Source organism: Nestor notabilis, unplaced genomic scaffold (genome assembly GCF_000696875.1).
Source record: "Nestor notabilis isolate BGI_N333 unplaced genomic scaffold, ASM69687v1 scaffold1188, whole genome shotgun sequence".
In the NCBI taxonomy this organism is placed as follows: domain Eukaryota; kingdom Metazoa; phylum Chordata; class Aves; order Psittaciformes; family Psittacidae; genus Nestor; species Nestor notabilis.
The window spans coordinates 275756-290504 of NW_009939484.1; the positions used below are offsets into that span (position 1 = coordinate 275756).

At 36.1% G+C, this 14749-nt stretch overlaps 1 protein-coding gene across 1 annotated transcript in view; it reads right to left on the reverse strand.

Moving 5' to 3' along the window:
- Positions 1-14749, reverse strand: part of SUPT3H (suppressor of Ty 3 homolog (S. cerevisiae)) — an 84535-nt gene that overhangs the window by 54260 nt on the left and 15526 nt on the right. Inside the window, exon 4 of the mRNA XM_010019868.1 lies at positions 2462-2537. Within this exon, the coding sequence (XP_010018170.1) occupies positions 2462-2537 (76 nt within the window). The remainder of the gene's footprint in view (positions 1-2461; positions 2538-14749) is intronic.

The following is a 14749-nucleotide window of genomic DNA, read 5'->3' on the forward strand; positions in this document are numbered from 1 at the left end:
CATTCTGGTGACCCATAAGCAGCATAGTGTAAAGAGAAAAACACACAATTGATCAATCATACAGGAGATTTCAGAACAAGGAAGGATCTACCTCAGAGGACTGCAGACAGGAGAAACTTAATTGCATCACACCTTTGATGGATTAAAAAAATCACTAGAATAAATCAACACAAATCTGAGTTCAGATAAAATGATACAATAGTGAAGACAAATGAAGAAGGACAGAAGAACTAGGAAGTCCTTGTGTTAACTGTACAGGGATAAGGTGCTGACAAGCTAGCCAATATGATTTGTAGATGAGTGTTTTTATAATCTGCCTTAGATATAAAGAAATAAGGATAGATGTAGATCTGCAAATGAACACCATTCATATGAGAACTTCACATCGCTTATGGATGAGATCCCTTAGGAGAAAGTACAGAGAAAAATATGAGACAAAGAACTATGACATTTGGTGAGAGAGTTAAAGGAGAAAAAAAAGGATGATCCTAGGTCAGTGGTGGACAAGCTGATCACAGAAAGCTGTAGAACTTGGACAGAAAGGAGCTAGTAATATAGAGTTCTTAATGAGAGCTGTTTGTGAAGACAGGACAACCAAAACAGATAAAATGTGGAAGAATCATTTGAAACAGCTCTTTCAAAGATAGCCTTCAACAAGGACTAAAAAGCTAAAAACAAGTCAGGTACTAAACAGAAAACTGGTGTAAAGAGCAGTTATCTTTGTAGGAGGGAATGAGAAGGCTACATCAGGTCACTAAAAACAGAAAAAAAAACCCAAAACAAAAACCAAAGCAAGATAAGTGTGAAGGTGACAGCAGGACCGCAAAATGTTCCCCACAATTTAAATCTGTAATCCTGTAGTACTTGATCCTCTGACGGGCCTTTTCTTTTGCCTGTCTTTAAGGTAGACAGAAATATGTGGAGCTCTAATTATTAATACATATTCTTAGAACAGGCTTCTTCAAGTCCCTTCCAGGTTTATTCTCTTGTGACACAGTTTTCATGGGTTTATATTACAGTAAAAAGAGTTTATTACTATAAATATAGCAATACATTGAATTTTTACTAAAACCTAAAAAACTAAGTAAAAACCAGCTTTTGCACTAGCTCTGAATGTTCTGCATGGCCTTTAGTATGTTCTATCTAGTTGAGTTCACATTATTCAATTGAATTTGTGCATAATTCTCTCTTACTAATATTTTCTAAGCCCTGTAAATTCTCTTATTCTTTTATGACATTAAATGTCAGTGAAAAAGAACTGTATAGAAATGGTCATTTAAAAACACTGTGAAAATACCATTATAATATTTTTATAGACCACAGTCCCCTGGTCTGCAGCATTAAATTTTATTTTTTAGATTTAAGATTTCTATTTGTGCTGAATCCAGATGATAATTTTGGGGTTTTAAAAACTACTTTATCACCAACCTCTCATTTCCTGTAGCTATCCTAATCTGAAGCATCATTTTTCTAATGGCTCATAGATGTGTGATGCCAAATTATAACTAAGCTTACAAAACATACTGAATTAGGAAGAGAAATCCTTACAAAACATGTTTTCCTACATTTGCTGACATTTGCTGATACAGAACAGTATTTCAAATGTGTCACTTATTTGCCATAAATTAGTCACTCTTTCTTTGAGTTCAAAAGGAAGAACAAGAGAAGGTCTCTCATTTAAAGACACCATTGTGTTCAAGTCTGTGTTGTAGGATCATGTGCTGTTTTGTCATGATTTTTACTGGCTCCTTCACCTCACTTTCTCTGACATTTGACCTAAAACCTTAGTCATCACTTAACCGCTTCTGTAATGATGTTTTGCTACATGATCAAGCCCATTAATTTACAGCTCATTATAGTTGTGGCCCACAAGTACTTCTAGTAAGCTGGTTTTCAGTGCTAGTAAAGCCCTAATTCTGTCATCATGTTATTAGTGTTGGAATGGTGTATACTGATGAATTTGGCTAATGTTGAATAAATTCCACAGCAGGAGCTTACAGCTTAAAATAGAAAAGACTCTTTAGTAAGTTCTTTGTGTCTCTGCGGACAGGGAAATAAAAGCAAACTTGCTGCTCTTCTCTAATTTTAGATGCATTCCAAAAAACCTGCAACCATGAAACTTTGCTAATATGCTGACTGTAACACCACTGTGACAGACTTCAGGCAAGTATGGCTGTTTTAATCCACTAACTCTTTACCAGTTCGATCTTTGCAGTCTTCCCCACCAGCACAGCATTTGAGCATATAGAAAGTTTGGTAAATATTCAAATAAAACACTCTGCCTAGCAGACTGGAACTATGCTAAATTAACTGTTCCCAGGAGTTTTGCAGACAAAGAATTTAAAGTGCTATGATTGCGGATGAAACAAAAGTGCTTTCTAAAAACATGAGGTTCCGCAGTGTTCTCTATTACATGAAATAATAATCAAACATCTTATAGGGCAGCCATTCTAATACTTACAAAAACTCAATTGCCGACTCTCACAGAATTCTGCATACTGGACCGAGTCCATCATTCGTGTTTGTCTTTCTGCTCTCTAACAAAAGAGTAGAAGTACATGATGTACCTTATTCCAACAAGAACGGCATTTCATAATAGAAATTATAGCACCAAAGCACCCTTGCCATAACCTTGAAGTAACCCTCCCAAATTAAACATGCATTGACTAAGCTAAGATGAAGAAATATAAACCACAGGTTGGTTATTAGTCTTGTGAGTTAAATTCCCCATGTCAATTCTTATTTTAAGTATCTGCCTGCACGCTGCTCACCTACGACAGTGACAAGGGCTGAGATAGGAAACGTGATGAGCACTCTTGCCCTGGCTGAGGTGCACATTTAATCTGAGGCACACGAGTAGACTGCCCGATAAATTCCATCAAATTAAGGATATACCAGGGAGAGAGGAGCATTGAAGTGCCCCTTTCCACACTCAATACACAGTAACTAAGTGGTAAATGTGTCTGTTTAATTTTTAGTTTTTCCCCACTGTTACTTTATGATTCATTTTTTTATACTTCTGAACACCTACAGGAAAAAAAAGGGAATTAGACTGAATTAGAGATCATTCAAGATAAAATAGCTTAAAATGTTCAAAACTGGATTTAAGAACTTATTTCACACAGAGCCCAGTGTCAACCAAAAGAGTGTATCTCAAAAAAGTCAACGTATGAAACCATAAGCATTATACACACCTTCATGCATACGCTATGCTGTAACTGAATTGTGGTTGAAGCAACACTGAAGTTGATGGTTTAGTTTGGGCACATGCTTCAGGTTTCTTACTTCAACAAAGCAGGTATGATATTCACAATGTAAGGATCTGGTCCTTAGAAAACACTAAATCCTTCACGTATCAAAGGCAGGAAGCAGCAGATTAAAGACAACAATCCTTTTCAGAAGCAGATGGCTTACTCAGTCCTCTCAAACAAGGAAAGTAAATTGTCTTAAACATTAAGGAAACAAATATAGCTTCCAAACAGTAATTCGATGAATAAATCATTACACCTGGTAAGAACAGAACTATATCTAAGGATACAAAGTGGTATCAGGAGAGGGACCAGGACTACTTCTGCAGCGAGCTCATACAGCTCAAGAAACCATGCACAAAGAAGGTGAAGTACAGGTGTGTTCACATTAAGGAGAGAAATCAACGAGGCAAAAACCCACCCACATACACACAAATTTTGCTCTGACTCCCAGAGTGTTTTTATACCTGATGAAATTGAAATTGCAGAGTTCTTTACTAGGAAATGAAAGAGCTGTTGATAAGTGTATTTGAAGACAGGCTACAACCAGCATTTGGCCTTAGCAACTTCTCAGATCAGGAAAAAAGAAAAAAGGGAAAAAAGAAAAAAAAATCAGTACTTCAAATACAATTTCTTCCTCTATTCTCTGCCTTTCAGGTCACTTTTCTATGACAGTCCAATCCATCAGTTATGAGATCTCATTGAGAGTCAACATGTTCAATTTAGTTGTAAACACTACCTGTGCAGGAACATACCTGGATGTTCTTTCTTTCTTTTATTCCCTACCCAATCAATCATCTCTACTGTATTTTTACTTTTACTTATCAGGACAGAAACTGCTCTTGGGTATATTTCAGTTTTCCTATGCATACTTCTGGCATCTTGACTGTATTTTGTGGAGCTGCTGCTTCAGATCAGTAAAAAATTTCAGTTAATCTATTCCATCAAGACATTAAGTAAGCCTAGATTGATTCTGCACCCTTTAAAAATAATTTTCACAATATATGCCATAAGTTAACTCTCACCTACCATAACTATAACAGAGATCTGTTTTGTCTCTGTATTAATTCAGCCATACTTTTGAAGACAAAAGGATCATCTAATCTGAACTTCTGCATAGCACAGGGCTCTTCTCACATAATACATCCTAGAAATGGCAGTCCTAGAATTTCTTGTGTAATTCTATTATACATTTTAGAAAGTAATCTAAGTGAGTTTAATTTTTTCACGTTAAGAGATAACTCCTTCATATAATTTAAAATGCTAACTTTTTATGCAATATGGTTTAAATTTCATAATCATTTATGTCTTTGTTTACCAGTGATAAATCAGTAGTTGACTACTGTCAGTAATATTGAAATAATTAACTCTAGGTGGGTAACCAAACACACTGAGCTTCTCTATAACTAAATTGTCTTGAAATTTTACATGGAAATGTGCAGGCTTGCAGAACCTTTGCTTGAGATCCCTCTCGAACAACCCTCTCTCTAGAGGTGTCTATTCCAGCGTCCAGCTTAAAAGGGGAATACTGCCAACACCAGATGGTGTGAGCTATGGCTTCCTCTAGGGAAGCATTGAAAAATTCCAAAACCAGAGATTATATGTCTCCTCTGGGTAACCTGCTCCTATGTTGAACTAGTCAAAAAGATTTCTAATGTTCTACTGAAACTATCAACAAGCAACAATTTGTGGTTTCTCTGATCTTCGTTATTCTACCCAGCACTACTAAGAAAAATTTAGTTCTATCATTGTTATAACTGTCCTTCAGCAATCACAGGCTGCTATCTAATCTTAGCCTCCTCTTTTTCAGACTAGTAAAGCTAAACAGTCTCTTTCAGCCTCTTCTGACAGGTCATGTGCTCCAGGGCCCTCAGCTCTCAGTATTTTTCAACTAAGTCTTTCCAGTTTCTCAGTATTTCCCTGGAACTTAAGGACCCAAAACTGGACAAACTGTTCCAGATTTGGCTCGACAGCACCAAGTAAAAGGGCATGACAACTTCCTTCAGTCTGCCAGCCGCGTTTCTGAAAAAACTGTGACATTTGCTTTCATATGATGAGAACAAACTTATTAACTCATGTTCAACTCAATATTCATTATCACCCCCCAGGTTCTTCCCAGCAGGGCTGCTACCCAGACAGTTAGCATCTAGCATGTATTGATGTTTGGGGTCACCCTGTTCCATATGCAGAAATTCAGTGAAGTTTATGTTAGTTCAGGTCTTAAGGTTGTCAAGACGTGTCCGGACTGAAGCACCATCAACCAGAGTGCCAGCCATTCTTAATTTGTTTTGTCATTAACGCATTTGCAAAGATACACATAATGCAGAATATGCATTATGTGTATCTTTGTCCACATTTTTGTCTACACTCTTGATGAAGATATTGAACAATATGGGTCCTGGGATATCCACTTTTTACCTGTTACCACCTGAATGTCAAGCCATTGCCTACTATCCTTCACATCCCAGGGATTTAAAACCCTTAGCAACAACAAGGAAAGCACAGGAAAGCAAAATGACATGAAATGCTAACATAAGTAGTGATGCTTCAAAACTCTACCTGAGATGACAAAGAAAAAGGACACCTAGAAATTTGACAAGGATACTTTAACTCTTTAACTTTTACAGGCATCACATAATGTAGTATGAAAACTGCAAAACCAGATTAATCCCAAGAGCAGTTATGTTAAGTTAAATCAATTAGCAATGGCTACTTTTAACAAATAGACTATAAAACTCTGACAATGCATGCCGTCAAAGGCTGGCCAATATGCTTCACAGTATGTTCACTACCAAAGCATTGCAAGTTTCTTTATAAAAAGTGAAATGAAAAAATACTAATCAAAGGTTTGCTAAAAGAAAGGTGTTCCTGAGGGATTTTTTTTCAGTAGGGACTTCATTTCTCTCTACAAATTGTCTACAGTAGTTGTCTAAACATAGGACTTAATTTTATTCTTAAAATACTAAATGAATACTTAAACTTACTTTTTCTCTATGGATTTTTTTGATGTAGCAAAATTATCTGTGTATCTGGGAAATAAAATTGCTTTCTCCCTCCAATTCTCCTCTCTAAAAGAAGTCTTTCTTACAGGTGGATTCTAGGGTGCTAGTCTAAACCACTATGAGATACAATAGCTTTTAAAATAAATATCTACATTTTCTTCCTAATAAACTTTAACAAAAAACCTACATCATGGAATGGAAATACACAGTTCAAGGTATAAGGATAGCCACTGCATCAGTCCTACCAGTCTTAGAACAGTCTATAAATAACCAGTAAATGCAGGAGAAATATACAAATGGATAGCATAGGTGTATTATCTTTATGGAAATACCACAGCAGAAGACAACAGCAGATCATCTTTCCTCTCCACTTTTCAAACAATTATCATTTTCTCTTACATCATCGCTGCTCTAGAAAAATTTAATGCTGCCTTACATCTACATTTCTAAGGTATATTTTATACACCCAAAATCAATCAATAACACCAGATGAAAAGGAATAAGAAAGAGTGAGCCTACTACTGTGAACACACTGTTTCTCCAGGCCAAAGGAGTTTAAAGAAAATGGCATTCAGTGATGTGAAGTCATAGGAAGTTTGTGAAAATGATATAACCTGTAAGTAATACTTTCTTTTAAGTCTTCAAAACAATCACTTGCTCTCTTTTTTTTACAGTCATTATTTTTGAACTTTTTTTTTTTTCCCTTGAGATCAAGAGATCGTACAGGAAAATTTAACTAAGAAATAACTTAAATTTGATACAAACAGAATTTTCCAAATTCTGTTCTTGGAAGGAACAGCAAATGACTCCAACAGGACTGAGGTCCTCTTTCATCAGTATAAAAGCAATTGGCTGGGAATCTTTCCTACATGAAGAAACCCATAACAATATGCCTCCTTGAAGTAATCTTCACTTGAAACCAGATACAATAAATAACATCAATGACACTGCTCCACTGGTTTACCCAAAGAATTAAAAATACATTGTTTTACTCCCTCTATAGTAGTACCACTCACTCTAAGAAGTTAAGAAGCTGAGTTATGTGGTGTACAGCAGAGCTAAAATACTTTTAATGCTTTCCTTGGAACATGCTGAAGGATGCAGTAGATAGGACCTGGCACAGTAAATGTGTGCTTAGTCTTCCAAAAATGTGTTGTATTATATCTTTCTTTCAGCACAAAGAACTAAAAAGGAAAGGGAAAGGGAAAGGGAAAGGGAAAGGGAAAGGGAAAGGGAGAGTGTCATGGGAGAGATGGAAAGGAAAGGAAAGGAAAGGAAAGGAAAGGAAAGGAAAGGAAAGGAAAGGAAAGGAAAGGAAAGGAAAGGAAAGGAAAGGAAAGGAAAGGAAAGGAAAGGAAAGGAAAGGAAAGGAAAGGAAAGGAAAGGAAAGGAAAGGAAAGGAAAGGAAAGGAAAGGAAAGGAAAGGAAAGGAAAGGAAAGGAAAGGAAAGGAAAGGAAAGGAAAGGAAAGGAAAGGAAAGGAAAGGAAAGGAAAGGAAAGGAAAGGAAAGGCAGAGTTACACGCTGTCACCTACCATTCAAGATGAAAAATAATCTTATTTTGATTCCATTTTAAAGCTTTCACACTTGACATATAAAGCTCTTTGTGTGTGGGGAAGGCAAGAGGCCAAATGTTAACTTGCTTACCAACTCCTCTGTGTTTGAAGGAAATGTGCGAGTAGCTGCTAAGCTGGAACATTTGAAAAATGTATGCAGCATGGCTGGACGCCCCTGTGTTTGGCAACAATATTAATAATGAAGATGTTGGCTTCCCAAACTGCTTGAATATTCATATTGTGGTATGACTTCCTGATTGCCTTTGCTAAAGACCTCTTCATTGTGCATCTATCACAGCGCCAAAGGAGCTAGGTGGCTACCCCAGGGAAACGTCAAAGTTGCCCTGCAATGACTGATATTACTAAAAGAGTATGCTAAATATTTTTTATTATTATTATCATAATTATTTAGACTAGAGAATAACAGGGCACCCTATGCTGTACTAAAAGACCTCAAAAAACAAAACTGAAAAGTAATTTGAGGAATAAAGCACAAGGTAGCTCAAGATTGAATTGTTTACAAAATATGTTGAAAATACAACTTTGGTCTTCTGTATCTAGAAATTACCTGAGAATTATCACTATCTGAAGATTTTTGTTACATAAAGCAAAAATGTATTTGCTCTTCTGAGAATCCCTTGAATTGGTAAGCAAAGGAAAAAAAAGTGTTTTAAGAGTAAGCGTTTTCAAAGATCAAGCTTACTCAGAGTTTTGTACAGAAAATAAAAATGCCAGTTGGGGAAAGATCAATAGCTTTTGTCATGCAATACCTGATTTGGCTATAAAGTACAGACATAAAGGAAATTTTTATATTTTTTACCCATCCCTTATAGAATATACCATTAATCTGAACAAGTCTGCATAATAAACTTGAGGCCTTTGATGTAATACTGGTTTTGAGTGCTCATGTGTTTAGTATGAAGTTCCCAATATTAAAAGAAAAAATGAGGCCTTTTTCTGGTAGACCAAGATGATCCCCAGTTTAATGTATTTTCACAGTTATAATTAGTAAAAATGTTTTTCCTTTTTTCTCTATAGTATTATTAACCATTCCCCATGAACAATCAGAGTTTAAGACCTTAAGAACCTTAAAAATATTAACTATTATAGAGACGTTAAGGATCTACACCTGTAAATGACATGAAAGGAAGCTGTGGATTATGACAAATATTAGACCTTTTTTTAATTATAATTTTTCAGTATATAAAATTAGTGATTTTCTGTCCAGAAGAAAAGGTGGAATTCACTCAACAAGTTAGATCTCTGCAGTATCCTAATTAGTCACCTAAAATCCCTTAGAGTAAGAAAGATACTAGGCACTTTTAGAGAGCAACTTCAAGTTAAACTAGATGTTAAAGTAAGTCAGATGAATGAGATCTATGAATTCATCTAAAGTTCATCAACTGTACACATCAGTGGTGGGGACACTGGCTTAGGTCTACATTCCCATAGTACAGACAACCTCAGAAAAGCAAGATGAATCCTCTGATCAGTGAAGAACACCACTGCCAACAGGGCAACTTCCATTTCAGGGCTAAGCAAAAGAATGACTCAGTAAATTTGGTTCCTGCTCTGATCTCAAAGCAATGCAAACATATACAAAGGCGGCTTTGTACCCTGGCTGTGCGTTAACTCCATTCATCTTCCTCAAAGTATGTAAAATGTATCCTAACAAAGTATGTGCAGATAAGTAGGGGGAAGGGAGCTGGCAAGACTACTTAAAATTATGTAGATATTTTGAGGGAATTATGAAGAAGGAAAGCAAATGAAATTGAACAGACAATAACAAAATGAATGGATTAATTCCCAGCAGTCATGATCTCATTGCTTAAGGAATAAATAAAATTCACCTCCTGATAGGGACTCACTGCCCCTGCAATACTTTGCCCTTGAACACATGCAAAACCTACACATACCGTATTTATTTGAACCAGCTCCATATTGTATCCAAATTCCTTGTCTAAATTTACTACTGATAGTCTGAAAAGAGGAGCTGGAACCTGCAAACAAAACATTTCCATTTCATGGAATACTTTGATTCTTATAGGAAAATATTTTTTTATGCTATCGTCATGAATTTTTGCAAAACTATGTATTAAATTCATGGCTATCTTCTACCAGTGCTTTTCAACAAATGTTAAATAATTTTGGATAAACTTTGCTACCAAACTTAAAAAGTTATGTAGGATTTATTAAGACAACCGACCTTCCCCGACTTTTGTGGTTGAGGACACTTAACACTTTTCTGTGATTTCCATCTGGCTGTACATCAAAAACTTTTCATACCAGTTTAATATTAGGATACCTTAATGTCTTCTGAACAGCATTCTTCTGAACACTTATTCTGACTCTGTATCAAATTCATAGATGAGGTTCATACAAACAGCTTTAGCATCTCACAAGTAAAGCTTGCAGTCATCAGAACAGGCATGACTGCATTGTCTGGGGGATATAAACAGCAAAGTAGCCCCTTTTGCATAATGAGTTTCAGTTTTTTCTTTTATTTGCAGTCAAAATCAGCCATCATACTCTATTTAATGATAATACAATAATTATAGAGGCTAACGTATATGCAAAAGGAAAATATTATAAGCTATGAGAAACTGGTGAAGTTTTTTTTAGCTTTCTAACTACAGATAGGGATAGATGGATAAACAAAAGGACAGACAGGTTAGAAATATATATTTACTCAATATTTGTGTTGGATTCTATGCAAATTTCTTGTAGTTATATGTCATCTCAAAGAATCCTCAAGTCCTTCTCACCCTCATAGTATTTCCTCCCATTGTTATTTGCAGATAGCTTGGTTTTGAACCCAATTCAGGTACAGTCACTTGGTAATTTAGCACTGAGCAAGAGGCAACTCAAGAGTTGCCTGCAAATAATCTGACTCCCTGAAACTGCACTCCTTCCACTCCACTGAATGGAGTGAAGGCTGGTTATGGTCTTGGATGAAGGCTGGCTCAGAGTGGTACAAGCACAACATGTCTCGCACACTTGCTCACCATCCTGGGTGTAGAAAAGGGCTGGAGGAGAGGCCTACTCCTACTGGATTCCAAATGGAATGGCATAAGGTTAGGGGGGTGATTTCAACTCAAAGTTCACCAGGAGATCAATTCTAGACATAATACACTTCAGTAAAATCAATTCCCACACATATTCTACCTAGTCATCTACCTAAAATACATTCAGAATTAGTCACTTTACAGCCTTGACCAGTTAAGCAATACATCCAGTAAAGCTAGTTAAACTGAACAGTAGGTAACTTTAGAAAAAATTTAGGGATGAGCTCTCTCATTCACTGGCTTTACTTCGCAAATGCATGTAAGAGAACAAATCTAGTTTAAAAAAAAATTGCATCTTAAAATTCTGTTCTGTTAACAGCCAGCATCAATATATGCTTCTAAAAAGATATTTGACAGTTTTGGTAATGTTAAATGAGAAATGAAGAGGAAGTCCTCAAGAGCATTGTTCTTACACTCTTTATGTTGAAAAGAAATGAAAGCAAGTGAACACAATGCACATACTAGCAGGCAATACCTGTGAAAAAAATTCATTATCCTGTAAGGCATATCTCTGTAACTCTTTGTGCATCAGGCCTACTGATGGATACTGTGAAATGCCCTCCTGCATAGTCCTCTGGAGCTCCACAAGAAAAGAAGCAGCATGAGAAGGTTAAGGAAAATTTTGAATAGGAGAAACTTGAATAAGTTTCAGACCATAGGAGCAATACATTTTCATTTACTTCTGTTCCCATATTTGTAAATATTCAAATTCTGTCTTTTCCCTTATGCTTAATAAAACAGACCTGTCTTATATTCATTCCCAGTAGATCAGCCAATACTCAAATTATCTGCCACTCTTTCAGATACCACATCTATTACAATGCTACAGGCATATACACACAGGCACCCTTGGCAGGTGATTTTCTTTCAATCAGAGTGGAATCAAAAATGGTTCTAATAAAATTTGGTTTTTTCAGTTATGTTGTTCCTTGAAAAATCATTTTTTAAAAAAGCCCAACTTCCAAAATAATGGCAAATGTACCTGCACAAAGAGGAAATTCAAGACACACTTTTTCTTTCTGTGAGCACAAGTAATTTGGTGTGCACTATAGCAAACCAATTCATAAGCCTGAATTCAGTCTTACAACTTATAGATTAAATCCTGGCTCTATAATATCTCCAGCAAAGCTTTTGTTAACTTCAATAGCTGTAGGATCTCATCCTACAAACACCTCTCCTAACTTAAGGTTGCACCTAGTATAGATGGTTATCACTCTCTTGCCAAAGGAAAGCAGAAAAATGGGCTTTCTACATGGGGGACAGGTCTAAAAGAGCTTTTTCTCTATATTGTCCCACATGCAGATTAGAAATACAACTAGGACTCTCTATATAAAGGTATTTTGGAATGAAAACAGGCCAGTATGGCTTTAGAGAGGAGAACTCCAGCTGCTGCTAAGCTGGCTATGTTCTTTCATAAAGTCATTACAGCATTGCCTTGGGCTAGGACTCACCTCATACAATGCTGGATGTTTTAGTATAATCTAGTCACCCTTTATAAGCAACGGGAAAAGAGAGGCACCTTTGTAGGCTGATCACATCTATTGCAGGTGTGGCAAGAGAATGTGTCAGCTCTGGATGTGCTGGTTTCCAGCTGAGAACTTCACCCTTTAGCCATACAGAGAAGTTACTAATGCAAACTGGGAGATGATTATAAACTATGAGATGCACCTAGACAAGACACTGATCTGGTTTTTGAAAGGAAGACCATTAATTCACTTAACCTATTAACTACAGAAATGCATAAACCAATTTAGTTCAGCCATTTTCCACAACAAATCCAAATCTGCCAGCTTTCATGATGAATTTGTGTAAAAGTGTATTCATGAATGTCTATAAAGAAAGCATTAACATTAATTAATAAAATTAATCAAAATTAACATACATGGTACCACATGTATACAGATGTGCTGTCCTTAGTATATGATTGGAGAATGCAGTTACTTGAACTTTGTCTGTTAGAGTCCACTGTAATCAGAGAACAATAGAGTGGCATTCAAAGATGCATTCTTGTGTCCTTAACACAAGAAGTGTGCATGTAGACATTTCACATTCAACTTGAGGCATTTACACCACTGAGTCTAATTCTGTGGTTAGATTTTCAGTCTTCCCAAAAAGCCTTTCTAATTTGATAACTGCAAGTCATGAAACTCCAGATAAAAATCACATCACGAAATTCAGGGAATAAGTGAGTCATACACTGAGTTAAAAAGGAAATGCTTCCCTCAGAAATCAGTGACCAGTATGCATTACATGTAATCTGCATGTGATTTTATAACGACAGAGTACATTTCTCTTTAAGCTTAAAATACTTGATAAGAGAGATGTCTCTTTCAACTTCACAGGCTGAATTTGGCTGCCTCCTGCCTCTTGAACAGCCCAGGCTTCCCAACCAGAAAGAGAACAGGACTTTGATATTCAAAACCCCTACCTGTGTTCTGCTCCTAATTTGCCATGAGCATGACTGAATGCAAATAAAGGCTGAATTAATCCCATTTTAAGGCTCGTTTCACAACTGTCGCAAAGCTTATGCGCTTATTTGCACTGATACTGAACCAGTGCAAATGTTGTGCATGGTGACACCATGACACACTCTAGCCACATATCCCCAGCTTGCACAGGCTGGGGGAGAAAAAAGCAAAATCAAAACTGCCCAGGTATGTGTCCAGGTATAAAAAGTAAGAAGACCCTAAAAATCACTATTATTTGAACCGAAAGGCTTTGAACAAAAGATTAGTTGTTTTGTTTGTTTTTCTTTTGGACTTCATTCTGACACTGAGAACAGAATCTAGCCCACTGTGAATATTTCCTTAGTTAGATGTTAATAACTTTGTGACACTTGCTATTTATTTAACCATGCAAAATTGTCCATGCTGCTATTCATTCCTGTTTCTTAATTGCTTTAAATATGAGTGAATTTATCTTTATAGTAGCCTTGTGAGCATTATCTCCACTATATACGTAAGAAATAGAATCATAAAAAGATTATTTTCCCAAAGGCAGTTTGCTTAATTGGCAAACGCTTTTTACTCCCCCTCTACTTTCTCTTTTCTCTTTCTAATATTAGAAAGGAAAAGCAAAACATGAAGATTCTGGGGTTTAACACATTCATTTAGCTTTGGAATTAAGTTAATTTGAACCATCGGCTGATTTGCCTAATTTGGAACAATCTATTTATTTAGTCCCTTACACTGTGCCCATTAATGAATATACCACAAAATTATTAAGCATTTACATAAAACCAAAGAAACATATGTTATTATTAATTCTAAGCAATCACTACCATCCAAAGACACTGCAGGAGTTGTCTAGGTAAACATTCCCATTCTCTTCTTTGAAAAAAGAAAAAAAAAGGAAATCTCAAAAAAGTATCCTTGAATTGTGTAAAACTGTCACAGTAATACTTAAACCAGTTCCATTTCATTTGTAGAAGAAACAGAACTGAAAACTTTAGTTGAAACTTTACTGATACATCATTTGAAAGCAGAAAATCAAAAATCTTAATTTGTAAATGAAATTTGCCAGATTTTGTTAGTTTGGTTAAGATTGGAGGACTACTTTGAGACTTTCAAGGATGAAAGTTAGTGAAACTTACAGACTTGTGAAAAAACTATGCAAGCATTTGCTGGCAGCTGTTAGCAACTGAAATGTAGATGTTCTGTCTTAGTGAAACCACCTTTTTTTAATAGCAACCTTCCAATGAATTGTATCTTAAATAATATCAGCTATTTCACAGCAAAACAAACAACAAAGTTGTTTTGGGGAGCCTCGTTGAGTCGTCATAGCTTACCTTTAACAGAAGAAATGGGTCCTGCATATCCTGGTCTCTTGCTCCACAGCACTGATTGGCACACACACACTCATGCCCCCCCCCCCCCCACC